This window comes from Mycteria americana, chromosome 3, assembly GCF_035582795.1.
Source record: "Mycteria americana isolate JAX WOST 10 ecotype Jacksonville Zoo and Gardens chromosome 3, USCA_MyAme_1.0, whole genome shotgun sequence".
Lineage (NCBI taxonomy): Eukaryota > Metazoa > Chordata > Aves > Ciconiiformes > Ciconiidae > Mycteria > Mycteria americana.
In genome coordinates this window covers 42242288-42259341 of record NC_134367.1, presented here as the reverse complement: position 1 = coordinate 42259341, position 17054 = coordinate 42242288, and the positions used below count along the sequence as shown (strand labels likewise).

The window sequence follows — 17054 nt, the reverse complement described above, 5'->3', positions numbered from 1 at the left end:
TGCATAAACACATATGTTAATAGAATAGGATGCCTATGCAATAATTTGCTCACTTTCTAAAATGTCTTGCATTTTAAGACCGCCAGGTCATAATAGCTGATCAGCTTTAAAGATCATCTTTTTATATGCAAATACTTCATTGCATTTATATAAGTAATCCCATTGCTTATTTATTTTTCTAATAGGAGTTTGTGAAAATTTCAAAGTGGAATGATGTCAGCTTCTGGGCTATAAAACAATCAGTTGAAAAAATACGCAGGTAACAGCTTGGAATTAAGCTCCGTGTTTGGAACCTTCCTTCTAGATGATTTCTCTATGATGTTAAATTTGAATGCAAGAATGTTTCTTCTGCTTGTAACACAGTGGAAACATTTCTTTCCAGCAGCTGAGAGATTTCCAGGATTATAAAACCCAGTAACATTTTTTTCTTTCCTTTGGTAATTAGGACCCTCTTTAAATTCATGAAGAAGTTTGAAGTTGTTCTGGATGAGCCATGTCGGCCTGCCTTGGTGGAAATTGGTAAGGAAGAGCAGCTGGACTGCTTGCAGAAGCAGGAAGAATCTGAGAACAAAGAGACCAAAGTTCAGAGGCTAAACCACATATTAAGAAAAGTTCTGTCTGCTACAACAGATGTTGCCAAGGTGACTGTATTCTTTATTCTAAGTGTGGGAAGGATATTTTCTCTATTCTCATCTGTATGTTGCTTTTCACTGATTTATGCAGAAAAATCTTATGTAAGTGTCAAATCTGTTGAATATATCATCAACTTTTTGGTCTTACTTGTGTTCAGTGTTATGAAACACTGCAGATGGGTGGGAATGCAGCATGGAAAGACAAGCATGTTCTGTATTGATCTGACACAATATCTTATGCTCTAATATAGAGATGATAGCAGTTACACATTTCATCTCCAAGTTGCTTGCATGTTGTCTGCAGCAATTTGTTACTTCCCTACTAGTGCAGTAGTATGGACTGGGAGTTGACATTATTATTGCCCCTTTTTCTTCTTCTAAACAAGGACCCAGACAAATGATCATGTAACTGTAGGATTTGTGCATATATAAGCTCTGATTAAATATAAAATTATTTGAGCTTGAATCCTGATAGGGGAATGCACTACATTGTCATACGTTTGCTGTTGGCTGACAGCTTGTGTACTGCAAACATTTGCCTTGGACTAGCTGATACGTGGTAAATCCTACTCCACAGTACCACACTTTAGTGTGTCTCTAAGTTGTCCAGCTCAGAGAGGAAGTCAACTAATTTTCTTCCTGAAATGGATGATGAATAGGAATCTATTAGTTTTTATTCATAAAGATGCAAGGAGACAATAGTAACTCATCAGAATTTGGGGGGGGAGTGGGAAATGCTCAGTTACTCTCAGCGTCCAAGGCTTTGTTCAGTTTCTTCAGACCAGGAGGGTGGCTGATCTTGCTCTTGTCCTGTGACAGTCAGGAGGGTAAAGTGAGGAGGCAGAAATCTGATGCAAATCTAATGTGTTTGGTTGTGGGTTTGGTTTGTTGGTTGATGGTTTGTTTGTTTGTTTGCAAGCCTGTTACTGATAGTTAACAGGGTTGTTGGTTTCACTTGTTGTGGTTTCATGTTGTCTTCATTCCTTAAATAAGATGCATGAAAACTTAAATTGAACAGACCCTAGGGATTAGCTTAGGACACGCTGGGGGATTGCTTCTGTTATTTAATAATTTCTATTTGCGTACTGGGGTTTTTTTGTTCTTTAGCAGTGCAATTAAATTTGCATCTAGTCGAAAGTGAGTGATGGTGTTCTTATCTAACACCTTGAGGGCATTAGTGATTTAGGTTAATGTGCCTTTGAGCTTGGAAGGCTGAGGAAACTGACCGGAAGCAGTGATAACCTCTGTGAAAGAGGTCATGACAAACACCTAAGAGAGGAGGATCATAGCATCTTCCATTTGTTTGGCTGTTTTCAAAACTAACGTATGCCTGACATGCATATATTGTGATTTTCCTCAAACGTTGGTGCTGAACTGTTCAAAGGATCACGTGGGCATGTTTTGGGGTTTCAGATGAATGCAGAATTTAGCCCCTGTTTTTGCAATGAGTTACTCTTAATGGTCAAATAAGACAGCTTTGAGTATATGTGTATAATTGGATTGGTTTTTAATTTTTTTTTTCCTCAGAGGGCACTCCCAGGAGAATGTCAGGATGGCATTACATTTCATACAGAATCTCTTCAGTATCGTCTGCCTAAGCTTACTAAAAAAATGAAGAAAATGTGTACAACAGTTACAGAAAATAATTCATTCTTAAGTCTGGTGGAAAATCTTGATGAGTTCACAGGTTAAGTATTCTTGTGATTTCCATACCATAATTGACCTCTGTAACATAAATTGAACAAATCAGGAAAAAGTTTAGCTATACAGTTCCCTTCCCAGACTATCTTCCCATGGCTGCTTTGTGTACATTAAATTTTCATATCTCTTACCCTTCCCTGCTGTCTTCTATACAGGTGGTATCATTGTTTCTGTAGTTGAACTGCAAAATTTAACATTTGATCAGACAGCAGATAAAGAGAAGCAGAAATCAGAGGCAAAGCATATTCAGATGCAAAAGCAACGGGCTTTGTCAGATCTCTTTAAAAGCCTTGCTAAAACAGGTGAGCTTTGACTAAAAATGTGCTTGGTTTAAAAGTACAAGGTTCTTAAGCATTTTACTATTTTTGCTAATACATCTAAACCCACCATACTACTATGTTCTTGAAGTCACTGAGCCGCTAATACATAGAAACATTTAAGTCTCTCTTTCTCTTCATCTGTTGACTATGAGGCCTGGTGTATTAGGTCTTTCAAATACCTTCTATTCTTCTTATATTCTATTACATGTACAACAGTAGCTTTTCTGAAGCAGAAATCTGCTTCATCTCCAGTCAGAAGTCACTGCCCAGCTTTTAGACACAAGAGGGAAGCTCATTATCTTGTATCCATTCTCTGATCCAGAACTGAAATTAAGTTAGCTCATTAGAATGAAAGCCCATCTCTTGATTGACAGACTGGCAGAGATTGGATTGCCAGAGATGTGGTTGAGCCATGGAGACTGAATGGTCTATTGATGGGAATCGTTGGAGGCACCCTGTTCAGCAGCCCAGTCTCCATTGCTCCCCTTGCTAGTCTTAAGGTAAAGAACCTACCCAAACTGTTAGTTGTTGCCTTTTCCTTTGGTGTTACATGAAATTATTCATCAACTGTTCTTAGTCACTGAGCACTTTAGAAACCAGCATTAAGTAAGCAGTCTTCTTAAATAAACAGTCTAAGTCATAGGCAGAAGTAGAAATTAATGTAACTTTGCCAATTTTTTTTTTTCTTCTTTTTTGAAGATAGTTTAGTGGGGTTTTTTGGGTTTGTTTTTGGGTTTTTTTTTTTTTCTTGGCCACCACCACCAACCTCCTTTATACACACAGGCCTATCTTTGTCTTATTTCAGCTGTGGTTTTTAGCTATGTTCAGCTGAAGATAGCTAAGCTATGATGTGTTCTTACATTACAAAACTTGCAGCATGTTCAAAGACTTGTCAAAATCAGACAGCATCAGGGAAAAAAAACTGCATCAGAAGGTTTTATATCTTAATACCAACTGTATGAGTGACTTTTTTCATATTAAAAAAAGAGGGCATAAAAGGATGTGTATTCAAATGTCATTCCAGGTTTGTCATACCGGAAAGGTCTTTCCTGGTCCCGTTCAAAAGACTATCATGAAATACTCTACCTACGTCCACTGGACTTGCGTAGTGCATTAGGTGTAGTAAATTGTACACATGAACTGGATGCCACGTATGTACACAGTATTTCTAACCCTTAAAATGTATGAATTGCAGCTATAATATACAGAATTTATTGCATGTGGATTTAGACTGGAATTTCTGGACTGTAATTAATTTTGGATTTTACATATTCCCTTCCCTTCCTACTATTACTTGTCAGTTTGAAAATCCTGTACATACTGTACTGGCATATACAACTGAGCAAGGGTTTTGTTTTGTGGTTTTTTTCGTTTGTTTGGGGGGGGGGGGTGGGGGGTGTTTGGTGTTTTGTTTTTTTTTAAATTGCACTTCTGACAACTCTATCCTCAGCTTCATTGTTTCTGTGAATTAGATTTCAATTAGCCTTCCACCATGCAGCTTTGCCTGGGATGCTTTGCTAGCATCATATTAGAATGTAGACTGCTAATGATTTTATTAAAGATGAGTTGTAACGTATAGGGATTACCTAATTGTTTTGTCTTCATTGAATAATGGGATATTTCAGGAGAAAATAGATAGACTTCAAAGTGGGCATTTTGGAAAAAACTTACGTAGAGGAAAGGTGTTCTTTCACATGTTTCTCTGTTGTTTTTCTGGCAGCAAGTGATTTTTGTCATTGAGACATGCTGGTTATTGTCCTCCTCAGATGTAAGGATTTAGTTTATATCTTTCATCAAGGCCAAAATAAAGGCTTCCCTATCAAGCTGGATTTAGCTGCATGGGGGGGAACCACTATTTAAGTGCTAAATAATATTCAAAGATAGAGATTTTGCTGCTATTGCTTAGGGTTTCCTTAGAGTTTGTTTTAAAAATTAAATGTTTTCTTAAGACTAGAATACTGGTGGAGAAAATGAAGAATTACAAGATCAATGCATTTGCAAAGTAACAAATTGTAAGCAAATTTGTTAGGTTGAAGAGCTGACCTGGTAGTTCCCGTGTGCTGAGGTACTGAAATGATATACCTTTCCAATATCAGACTTTATTTTGTGCTCTGTCAGGTTGCTGACAGAGATTTCTTCTGCCTGGGATGGGTGCCAGAAGTACTTCTATCGGTCACTTGCACGCCACTCTAGACTTCAGACAGCGTTGTTAGCACCTGCCAAGGTAAAACCACTGAAGTAAAAACAGAAATCCTACTTCTGTTAACTTTTGTTTTACCAGCTTGGACTGAAATGTTCTAGTAGTAAAAAGGTGATGTGAGATAATGCTATGTTCTGTAATATGATACAAAATATATTTTGGGACCAATCATTAAATGCAGCATTTTAAAACCTGTTGTTTTATGAATGAACAATATGAGTTTAGTGAACTAAGTTAATGATATGTTCAATGTACTGTATCTTTCATCCCAACAGATCCCAAATTGCTACTTTTTGTGCATGAAGGAAACTCACAAAATGCTGAATCAAAACTTGTTAGGAAAACAAAACCAGGATTAGTTGGTTTTGTTTTCCTAACAAATGAGCTCTGCCAAATCAGTACCACTTTTCCAGTATTCCAGGAAAAAGGGATCTCCTCCAGACACTCTTCCTCTCACTATGCTTCACCCCTTGTTTTACAACATGATCTTGTCAAATGTCACAGCTGATAATGGCCATAAATAATGGAACATAGCTGTGTTGTGAACATTTATTTGAAGCTTTAAAATGGGATCCCTTCTAATGAAAGGAGTGAAAGTAATTGTCAATAAATCTGGTAAAACCAATTGTGGAAGTGTGTTTAGCAATGGTCATGAATGTAAAAATTTAGGCTGGTATCTCTTTAGATTTTAATAATCATTTATGTAAGGTAGCTTTACTGTTGGAACTAAATTCTTGATAAGAATTGCTGATTCACAAAATTGCTGATAAGAATTCAATATGACTGTTGTTGCAGAAGCTACTTGACAATCAAATTTGTATGCAGGTTATAGGGAAGATGCAGAAAAATGAAGATGGGGAAACTGTAATAATTGTAATTTTTGTCTGCATTTTAAGGCTTGTTCAATTAAACATAACCTTTCAGCCTGCTCAGTGAAATGAAATGGAGGCACAGAGAATGTTGTTGTCTGCTTATTCATCTAACTGTTCCCTCCCACTTTTTCTGTATCTGTTTTAGGATATTGGACTAGGTAGCATTGAACGATGCAAAGGGTTCACTGCACACCTCATGCAGATGCTTGTCAGACAGAGACGATCTCTTACTGCATTGACGGAGCAGTGGATCTTACTGAGGTATTTTGAATTTTTCAACATTTAAATGTTGGCAAGGAGTTTGACAGTAAGCAATTCAGTTCAGAAAGATGGAAAATAAGGTAGAAGAAAATAAAATTCTTCTCCCTACTTCCCCATTTCTCTTCTCCCCTCAATTAAGCCTAGATAGAAAAGATGGGGGAGGGGGGGTGTTGCAAAAAAAAAAAGGGGGTTAGATATTGTTTATCCTGTCATTGCAGCCAATATTTTGGAATCAAAATAATTTTGGAAAACAAGTTAGGCATACGTTAATACCATGAAATAATTACTGTAGTTAATTACACAGTTAAACCATTAAACCTATAGATTGTTAAATCTCTCTCATTTGGTATTGGCCTAAGTTAATGTTGGCTATGTTCAAGTTGTTGGTTTGATCTGGAGCAAATAAATGATCTGGATGGCACTTTGAGCCAAAATGAAAAAACCTCAACAGCTTACAAAGAAAAATTCTAGAAAGGTGGGAGATACTAGATCTTGTGTCAAAACTGTAAAAGGAAAAGTGTATAGGAAATCTTTCTTATTTGATGTGATTTTTTTCACTCTGTTGCTTGACTCATCAGTTTCACTGCAAGCTCCACTGTTGTTCTGCATATTTGTGCTCATCACTAATGTAATCCATAAACCTTTTTTAAAGTTAGGTCAGGAACTATTTCCTTTGTACTGGGAAGGAGATCTAGACTGGAGATTACTGCTGCAAAATGTATATTAACCCTAGGAAACTTGGAAAAACAAACAAAAAAACCCTCCAACAAAACAAACAAAAGTCCAAAACACAAACCCCTCAACTTTACAGTTGCAGGAATAGTAAAACTTCTAAGACACTTACCTGCGTTGCTGTGACTTTCATTGCAAATCAGATTAATCATTTGTTATGATCTGTTACACAGTACTTTAGAGAATGAAGGTGTGTTAGAATCTAATTTGCTTTTATAATGGACAAAAATGAACGATATTTGAGTATCAGGCCAGGAGTTTAAGGTTTGTTTGAAAAGATGGTGCAGATTCTGAGAAATCTCACAAAGCCCTGTTTTCAGGACAACTCAAACATATGCAATGGAGAGAAAAATTCACTAAACACAACTTTTTTTAAAAAAAGACTATAATTTTAGTTTTTCTAGAAAAAGTTTGACTTCCATTGAGTCCATATTAGCTAAATCTTTTATGAATTTAGTCTGAAGGTTGAGCTTTTAAAAGGGAAGTATAACATAAAACTCAGTATTGTAACTTTTCCTTGTTTCTTCTTAACTAGGAACCTCCTGAGCTGTATACAAGAGATAGATTCTAGGTTGACTGCTGACAGAGAATATAATGTAGCATTTCCTCCTCAAGACAGTATTCAACACTGGACTGACAAACTGCAGCAACTTTCCATGCAGTGCATGATGGTTCTCGAGGAGCTGTCTTGGTTTATACAATGCTGCCCAAAAGAAGAGTTAACGAAGTCCAGTGACAATGAAAGAGCAGATGTCAAAACAAACATTTTTCAGAGTTCAGGACCTGAAATAGGAAATGTTTTTATGGGAATACCTGACCTAATTCCCTCAGAGCTAAAGTACTTGTCTCCAGTAACAACTGAGCAACTGCCTCCTGGATGCAGGATGCGAAATAAGGATCAGTTATGGCTGCAGCTAGCTACACAATTGACTGCAATGCTGGCAAACGTGAAGGCAATGAAAGCAGAAGTGGATAAAATAAGACAACAGTCACGTGAGACCTTGTTTTATTCCTGGTGAGTTCTACATGTGTGTGAAATTGAATCTCTGTATGTTTTGTGTACATATAAGATATGTGAAGTCATCTTGAAAATGTTTGCCTATGCATATCTTGAGAAGTGTGTTCAAGTGCTTGAAGCTTGTTTCCGTTTGTTTTTCTGGCAAAATGCAGTGCCTGGCTTTTTAAGCAGATGTATGTGTCTCCTCCCACTCCCCTGACAAGTCAGAAAAAAATTGGTCCACCTCAGCTTCTCAGTTTGTCTTTGGTCTCCTGGGATTTCATCCCCATAGCTCCTTAATTAATGAGGGGAATTTCAAATGTCAATTTAATGAAGAAACTTCTATTTTAAAAGAAATCCGTGGCCTATTTAATAACAACAATAATCTCTCATTTTCTTCCCGCTTCAAACAGTGTGAGTATAAGTGGCACACCTGCTTGTCGTCAAACTTTTTATTTAATAAGTTCAAGACAGAGATCATCTTGAGAACTGGAGAACTGCCTCCCCCTCATCCGTGCCCCAAGAAGAGGTTTAATCTTAAATTGAACTGTTTGTTGTTCTTTCAGTATTATTGTATTTCTTGTTGCAGGGGAGATTTTGAAGTTTGCACATTGGCTATGAGTTCTTTGCTGGAGGTCTCAGCTCAGTTACAAGGCATAGAGTCCCTGTTTCTTCCAAATGGGGAAGACAGGCAAGCTGCAAATCAGATGGCCCTAATCAAGAGCCTGAAGTATATACAAGAAGAAGTTAATAACGCATCTGCAGATTTCACAGCCTGGAGAACACAGCTTTTTGCTTCCATGTCAAATTGCAGTGGTAAGGACGATTCTTCTCTGCCTGTTTTGTAATTTAGATAAAGACATAAGAATTCATTAGTTTGGTTATTGCAGAAGATGGCTCCATGTTCATTCAGATATCCAGAAACACTTTCTGAAATTCAAACTTGCAAAATTTAGTCCGGACTTAATTTGTGCAGTAATATTCCCCACCCCCCCAGTCACTGTTGATGACAGATCTTACACCACAGTTGTAGGTCGGGATTAGCAAGGAGATTTTAGGAGATCTGTGTAGTAAAAATTGCATAGTGCTGATCATGCTCCTTGCATAGGGGAAACACAGTAACCTGTAATTTAATGTGTTTCTATGTAAAACTGCCTGTGTTATGGTTCAGAAGGAAATCAACAGTCAGATGAAGAGTTTGTGGAGCACTTCTCAGCAAAAGTGGAAACTGTTATCCGTGTTGTTCTGTATGCCATCCAGTGTTTGGTAGAGAGAAAACAGGAAGATGGAAAAGAGGAAGAAAAATCAACAGAGGAAAATGGTAAGTTTGTTAATTTACTTAAGGGTGAGGAGGAGAGTTTAAACTATGCAAATCTAAAATTTCCTTAAACTGTGTGTCTAGCAGAGGTACCAATACACAAGGAAATTGCCATTTTAGTAGAAGTTGTCTATTTGAACAGATAGGATGGATATTTCTAGATTGCTTGCTATAACATTTTTAGAATGTCTGACTTGATTTCCATATTTTTTATGTATTTCAAACAAAGAGGAGACAGCCTCATTTGACGTGATTAAAGCAGGACATATAACTAAGCTTTTGGATCAAGATCTTTCTGCTGATTTGGATTCTTTGCATGTGCAGAAAGCAATTTTAGCAGTTTCAGAACTCCTGGAGAACCTGAAATCTTATGGGGAAGATTACACTTCAGATAAGCATAAGGTAAAATTGTTCTTCTCAAGAGTTTTTGGCTTAAAGGTCTTAAAAGATTTGGAATTGTGAACTTTGGTGGTTAAACATGCATTGCTTCTTATTGTCCAATACCTTAGAACTAGAAGCATGTGAGAAATTGTGGCCAAATACAGGTACTCTTCTGTAGTGCAAAAGCCAGCTGTTCCTTTAGTAAGAAGGAAGAGTTTTAGTTTTTGTAAAAAATCTAGAAAAAGCTCTGGAAACTTTAGAAATTGTAATTAAACTCACCTACTGATATTTCTGGTTTGAGCATCTGTCTTCAGTCTCTATCATCACCGTCTCTGAGGTGTATCTCAGTATGTACATAATCATGTTTGACAGCTGTTCTTTGGTTTTAACCGCAGTTCTTCAACCAGTCCTGCTATTTGCTGGTGCGTCTAAAGCCCATGCTCTGCAAGTATTCAGACCTTATCCTGTTCTACCTCACTGTTTCACTGGCATCTCACAGGAGTACTGGAAAACTGCTTTCTGTTCTAACTAGCATTTTTACAGACCTTGCCCAAAAGGTAAGTTATTAGAGATACCAGTGGTTATATTTTGCACCTTGAATACTGTGTTCAGTTTTGGGCCCCTCACTACAAGAGAGACACTGAGGTGCTGGAGCGTGTCCAGAGAAGGGCAATGAAGCTGGTGAAGGGTCTGGAGCGCAAGTCTTATGAGGAGCGGCTGAGGGAACTGAGGTTGTTTAGCCTGGAGAAAAGGAGGCTGAGGGGAGACCTTACCTCTCTCTACAACTACCTGAAAGGAGGTTATAGCGAGGTGGGGGTCGGTCTCTTCTCCCAGGTAACAAGTGATAGGATGAGAGGAAATGGCCTCAAGTTGTGCCAGGGGAGGTTTAGACTGGATGTTAGGAAAAATTTTACTTCACTGAAAGGGTTGTCAAGCATTGGAACAGGCTGCCCAGGGAAGTGGCTGAGTCACCATCCCTGGAAGTATTTAAAAGATGTTTGGATGTGGTGCTTAGGGACACGGTATAGTGGTGGACTTGGTAGTGTTAGGTTTACGGTTGGACTCGATGATCTTAAGGGTCCTTTCCAACCTATACAATTCCGTGATATATGGTAAGCATATATTTAATGTATACAAAAGTCTTAAGTAGAAACTAAGCTGAAAGATGTACTTACTAATACAGAAAGTTTTGAGTTTCTGTTTGCCTTTGTAGGGGTTTTGCCTGCCAAAAGAATTACTTGAAGAGGAAGCTGGAGAGGGAGCAACACAGTTTCATGATTACGAGGACGGTGGTATTGGAGATGGGGAAGGCAAGAAGGATGTGAGCGACAAAATAGAAAGTGAAGATCAGGCAAGTGTTTGGGGTTGTTCTTGTTTAATTCAAGTAAAACTGGAAAAGCCCTTGAAATCCATGTTGTGGATGTTTCAGGGAAAAGAAACATGAAGTTACCTTCAGTTTCCTGTTTAGGTTGGCTTTTATTTTTGCAATAAGCTTATAAATATTGTTGTGGTACTTTAAGTAAGCTTTAATATATAGGCAAGATCCATTGTAATTTTTGGCTTTACCAATAATTCAGATAGAAGACAATTTTCAAAAGGGTGAAGAGAAGGAGAAAGAGGATCAAGATTCTAAACCAGACATTGAAGGAGAAGACAATGCAATTGAAATGTCAGAAGACTTTGAAGGAAAAATGCATGATGGAGAACAGGAGAAAAAAGGTTTGGTCCTTCCACTATGGCAAACCTATAAGTAATGTTGTAGATCAATCCAATAATGGTTGGGTACTTTTATATAATTAAGTGTATACTGAAAAGTCAGTGTTCAACAACAGAGTAGTGCCATTTTGTATATGAATACTAAGAAGTATTAATATGAATGCTAAGAAGTGTACAAATAAAATACTGTCTCTCTTATTTCACTGTGATGGTTTTGGAATGAAGGGAGACGATTCCTTCTTCCTGTTGTGAGCTGACCTATAGATGCAGTTTAAAATTAGTCCCTGACTTTGTGGAGCTGTTGATGATCAACAGAATACTTGAGAATATGGCTGTACTTAACTTCAAAACATGACTAATGAAGCTATTGCTAACTTTTAAGCAATGAGAAGAATTTAAGTTTACCTTTTTAAAATGGGAAAAAATAGCAACATTTGGTAGATTCATTCAAGTTGTTACTCGCCCAAAATGTATCAGTTCTTCACTTTAAAGGGTAACAGCTTGAACATGTGAAACTAATGTGGCTTATAAATTACAGTAGTGTTAATCTACTTTCAAAACTCTGACAAAATGCCAAGAATAAGTTCACCTGCACAAGAAGGGAAATTCCCAAACTAGTAAACAGATAAAGTGGAATGGACCGTCCCACTCCCAGTAATGCCAAAATGCTTTGAAAATGGAGGATGGAGAGGGTAAGGAATAGAGAGTTTAAATCATCTAAGTTTTGCACCTGGGACTTGTTAGTCTGAGGGAGAGAATACTGTCTGTATCTGTATGTCCAAGAGAATGCTCTGAACCACATAATTAGGGACCTGCTCTTCTGGGTGTTAGTGCATGTGTATCTCTTTTGCATCTCTCAATTAACTGCATAGGGTGATGAAATTAAGATGCTAAGTATGACTGCTTGGTTGTTTATGAAGTTAACAAAAAAGTTGGCTTTATCTCTTCTGTACTGAAACACATTCTGAACTATACACAGAAGATGATGAAAATTCAGATGAAGAGGAGGACCTGGATAAGCAGATGGGAAATCTTGATAATGCTGAAGCTGAAGATAAACTGGATGAGAGGCTCTGGGGGGATGAAGATGATGATGATGAAGATGCCAGTAGTAAAACAGAAGAAACTGGACCAGGAATGGATGAGGTAAAGAGAAAAGGGGTGGGAAGAAGAATATCAAAGGAATTAAACTCTGTTAACTTGATGTGACCTAGACCATGAGGTCCCTTGCATAGCTCTTGGTCTTGGAAAGGGATAATTTAAGTATATCACAAGTTATTTAGTGTTGTATCTTTTTCTGTAGGAGATGATGTTGTGTCACTCAGACTTTGAGAAGCAGGTAGCATAATGGAGTTTCTTTTGAATTTGTTGGTTAATAGGAGGATTCAGAGCTCGTTGCAAAAGATGACAATTTGGGCACAGGAAACAAGGATAATAAAAAACAGCCTCCCAAGGATGAGGAAAACAAGCAACAAGAAGAGGACAGTGGAAACAAAGAGAAAATCCATGAACAAATTGATGAGGTAAAAATGATTTGGACTACAGAGTGTCTTGCTGCTAAACCATATCCTGTTGCTCACATTGCGTGTTTCTGAGAATTTGAAATGCTTTTTATTTAATAGTGAAGTGCACTGAAAAAAGTTAGTTCATTTCAGAGCTAAAAATAAACCATATTGTATCCATTATAATATATGTATATTTTCTGATCCATAATCCAGAAATTAGTTTTTGTTTGCACTAACCTGAACTTGTAATGGCTGCCAAAACAGGCTTTACACTGAACTGATGTTTTGATGGACAAAGCTTAGAAGTTCTTGTTCTGTTTTGTTTAGCAACAGAAACATCTTAAGTTAGTGGAACTCATCTCAAGAATCTGTATACAGTATGCTTGAAGATTCTGAATAGTATGCAAGAGTGCATTTACCATCTGCAAGAGTGCAGATTCTGTTCAGAATCTTTCAGCTAGGAAAATTGGATTTTGAACACAAAACATGCTGTTTTGAAGAAGTAACAATTTATGTAAATGCATTTGCTGAAACTAATCTTTTTCTGCTATTTATACATAAGGGTGCGTATCCCTGGAAATTTAGTTTTTAACTGATCAGAATGTAATATTGCATCTAGTATTTCTGTGTCCTAGAGAATTCAATAGTATCTTATTTCTCATCTTTGCCTTTCCTCCTACTTACTACATACCTCTTATTTCCTCCCCCCATTCTCTTGCTGACAGCGTGAGTATGATGAGAATGAAGTAGATCCTTATCATGGCCAGCAAGAAAAGCAGCCTGAAGTTGAACCTTTGGACCTTCCTGATAATTTGAACCTGGAGAATGATGAGAAGAGTGATGAAGAGGAAGAGGATGAAGGTACACCTGAAAATCTCTCTACAGATTCCAAGATGAAAGCCAAATGGAAATAGGGAGGAACAGTCAGATAATGAGCTCTTTTCTCTATAGAAAGAAGAGAGGTGGTGGTAGGGTTCTGTATAACAAGAAGCTGCAAATTCACTTCTGTGTATCAAAATATCAAGATACCAAATGCAGGCCAGATAAGAACTTAACATTACAGCATTTTCCTTTAGCTCTCTTTCACACACACTGTGGAGCAGGCTTTCTCATGTTACGCAAGTGATACACCCTAATTTATGCTAGAAGCTCCTTATTTCATTGTCCAGTTGCTTTTGTGGTTTCAGTTTTTTCTATGATGCTTACAAGTATTTGCACTCAGTCAACTGACCCTCAAGAATACTAGGTTAAAGGAAGTTAATAGGAATTCATCCTGCTCTATTGTTAGTTACAAACTAATTGTGACTTAAAGAAATTATCTGCTATAGAAAATCATAGATTCCATGTATAGAATTGTCAGTATCTTCTTTAAGATTTTTTTGATAGGCTGGGCAGTTTTATTCCGAATATCCGTAACATTCACTGTCTCTGTACTTCACTGAAAGTTTTGTATACCTTTCTGATTTTTTTAATCCAGAAGAAGATAATGCTTTTGAAGTAGATGAGAAACCTGTTGATTTAAATGAGGCAGAGAAGACAGAAAAACAGAATGAAGAGGATACTGGTGAGACAGAAAGAGATGATCAAGATGCAGAACCAGCTGAAGAAGGTGTTTCAGAAGATAAAGAGGAGAAGGAAGATGAAGAAGGGGACAAAGATGCTGATGATCAAGAAGAAAATGCAGGGAACACTGAGGATGCAGCAGAAGAAGAGTCACAACCACCTGATGAGGAAAAAAATGAATCTGCTGAAGATAAGGGAATCCCTGCTGCTGACCAAGGCCTTCAGCCTCAGGTAGAGAGTAATAAATAAAAGCCTGATTTTCTTCTTTTTTTTTTTTTCCCCTTGTGTTTTTTTTTAATTACCTTATACAAGACTTAAGAAATGGGCGTGTTCTATGATACTCTGAAACAAATTTGGCATTGAGCAGATGTAATGTTAGTGAAAATCTTCATCAAGGTAACAGAGATGTGCTTATTATTAAACTGTGTATGTCTGTCATCTGTATTCCTGTTAACTCCTTGGCCTTCTGTTTCCCGATGTGTTTTAAAATGTTAAAATAAACTGATGTTATTTCAGGAAGAAGAGGGTGAAGATAATTCAGAGATGGATGAACAGATCCGTGAGCCTGAGGAAAGAATGGAGCATGAAACACAAGGGCAGACTGGGCAAGAAAACCTGCAGAGTGACAGTGCTGTTGAGCTGGCTGGAGAGGCTTCAGAAAGAGACCAGTCTAAAGAGGTAAATTACATGGAACTGTCCTAGTTAAAAATGCTGAACTTGTGAATATGTTTTCAAGTTACAATCAAGGAATTGCTGCCATATTTTTAAAAACTGAATCTTAGACACAATTCTTAGAACACCAATTATGAATTCACTGAAAAAAAATTGAAGACCATGTAGATACCTTCATAGCGGTGAAAACTGCATGGTAAGTTTGGGCTAATTGTTGAGCTGCAGGACTGTCTTGTCTGCTCTCCACAAGAATAATATTTGCAGTTGTGAGCCCTTCGTCATTCACAATAGAAGGTAGCATAGCATTGCCGTTTAACTTCTCAAATTTGTCTACAACAGTTGTTAAATCCCTTTTCAGTTACCGTTGCAATTTTTTTTGGTGTCTCAGGAATATGGAAGTGGAGCTTCAAGTGCAAATCAATCAGAAGGCCATGAATCCACGTGCATGGCCCGGATGGCTTCTCAGAAGCAAAGCAGAAAAAATACCCAGGTTCAATCTCTTCTTTTCAACTTTTTTTTTTTTTTTTTTTTAATTTGAATGTCTTCATATTAACCAGCAAATAGGCAGGACTCAGTTTCTCCTTGTTAGAACTCTTGTTCTAATCGGTGTTTGGTTGCACCTCACTTGAAGTTCACAGTTACTTTGTTCTTCTTCAGAGTTTCAAGAGGAAACCTGGTCAGGCAGACAATGAGCGCTCAATGGGAGATCACAATGAACATATCCACAAGCGACTGAGAACCATAGAATCCAGCAGTGAAGCAAAGCAGAATACAACTCAGCCTAAACAAAACGTGGAGCAGGCAGATGCATTTGAACATATTAAACAAGGCTCCGAATGCTATGATGCACAGACATACGGTATGGTGGTATTTCTGGGTGTAAAGAGATGTCATTGCAGAATCAAATCCTGAAGCGCTCCTATTTACTGTAGTTTTTCCCAGTATGTTTTTTAAAATTGTGTTTAACAATCCTTGCTTTGGTTTAAGATGTAGCACCGTTTCACTACAATAAATGCTACTCTTTGGCAATCAGGTTCAAACTAATGATAACATTTTTGAAAATACTGAATTGACTCATAAAAATGGATTTTAGTTTAATGAACATATTTAAAATCTCTTCTCTCCAAATCTTCACTTATTTTGAAGCCCAAACTGCTACCACACATGCAAAATATTTAGGACAACACAACAGGTTCTTTATTCTGTATTACACAAATTGATGTCTCTTGAAAAATATTCCTCTAATCTAAATTTAATTAAATAAATTGCTTTCTATTAAAGTAACTAGTCTATTTTATTCATTAGGTTTTCAGGGCAATAGCTCATTGACACAACATGGCACAGCATAGTGAAAGATAAAACTGAAGTTTGAGACAATAGCTCAGAGCTCTTCTGAAGTTCACTAAAACTGATATGCGGTGGCCTCAGAATGCAACGGTTTTTTGCAACTTCACTACTCTTCCTTCTTCTTTCCCCTTAATAAGTATTGTTGCCTTTATACAGATGTAGCTAGCAAGGAGCAAGAAAAACCTATTATGCCTCTTGAAGAAAAGGAAGAGGGAGATTCTGAAGATGCAGCTATGGAAACAGAAATGCAGAACAGTGAGGATCTCAGAGCAGTAGACACAGAGGATCTGAAGCCAGAAAAAAAGAAGTCTACTGCCACTAAAACTTCTGGTATGTTAACTTAAAAAACGTTCTAAATGTACACTGATGTGCATCTTTAAATGTATATGTAGGTATTTGTATTTGCATGTAATGGATGTATATACATGTTAGAAGACTAAAACATCTGCTCTTAATTGACTTTTCTGCAGCAGTATTCTTACTCCTCCCTAGTAACCAGCATTAGCCTTGGCTAAATTGGTTGAGTGACAGAGAGGTTTGTGCTTTCTTTCAAGTTAATGGTCTCTAATCTTTATCCACTTCTTTGAAGAAGTAAAAAGCAAACACTTGCCCACTGTTAGACACAATGCCAATTCGCTTAATTGGCATAGAACAGTGCATTCCAGTGTCACCAGTGTCAGCACCACATAACTCAGGGTTTTTTTGTGTGTAACTTCTGACAAAACATCAAGAAGTTGAGGACCTGGTCTGAACAACATCCGGTGAGGTAGCACCGAAGTGTCACTGTCTCACTGCTTTCTTCCTTAAGTGGGAATGAAACAAAACAAAAGTGAGCTG

General features: G+C 37.4%; 1 protein-coding gene across 1 annotated transcript in view; it reads left to right on the top strand.

Annotated features, from left to right (window-relative positions):
* The window catches only part of MDN1 (midasin AAA ATPase 1), a 106403-nt gene that overhangs the window by 77664 nt on the left and 11685 nt on the right, over nt 1-17054 (top strand). Inside the window, exons 72-93 of the mRNA XM_075498374.1 lie at nt 186-259; nt 446-641; nt 2160-2319; nt 2489-2635; nt 3678-3804; nt 4772-4877; nt 5871-5986; nt 7254-7733; nt 8305-8531; nt 8887-9036; nt 9263-9435; nt 9810-9971; nt 10628-10769; nt 10996-11133; nt 12110-12276; nt 12510-12653; nt 13361-13496; nt 14113-14429; nt 14715-14876; nt 15259-15360; nt 15528-15729; nt 16374-16547. Coding sequence (XP_075354489.1) covers nt 186-259; nt 446-641; nt 2160-2319; nt 2489-2635; nt 3678-3804; nt 4772-4877; nt 5871-5986; nt 7254-7733; nt 8305-8531; nt 8887-9036; nt 9263-9435; nt 9810-9971; nt 10628-10769; nt 10996-11133; nt 12110-12276; nt 12510-12653; nt 13361-13496; nt 14113-14429; nt 14715-14876; nt 15259-15360; nt 15528-15729; nt 16374-16547 — 3802 coding nt within the window. The remainder of the gene's footprint in view (nt 1-185; nt 260-445; nt 642-2159; nt 2320-2488; nt 2636-3677; nt 3805-4771; nt 4878-5870; nt 5987-7253; nt 7734-8304; nt 8532-8886; nt 9037-9262; nt 9436-9809; nt 9972-10627; nt 10770-10995; nt 11134-12109; nt 12277-12509; nt 12654-13360; nt 13497-14112; nt 14430-14714; nt 14877-15258; nt 15361-15527; nt 15730-16373; nt 16548-17054) is intronic.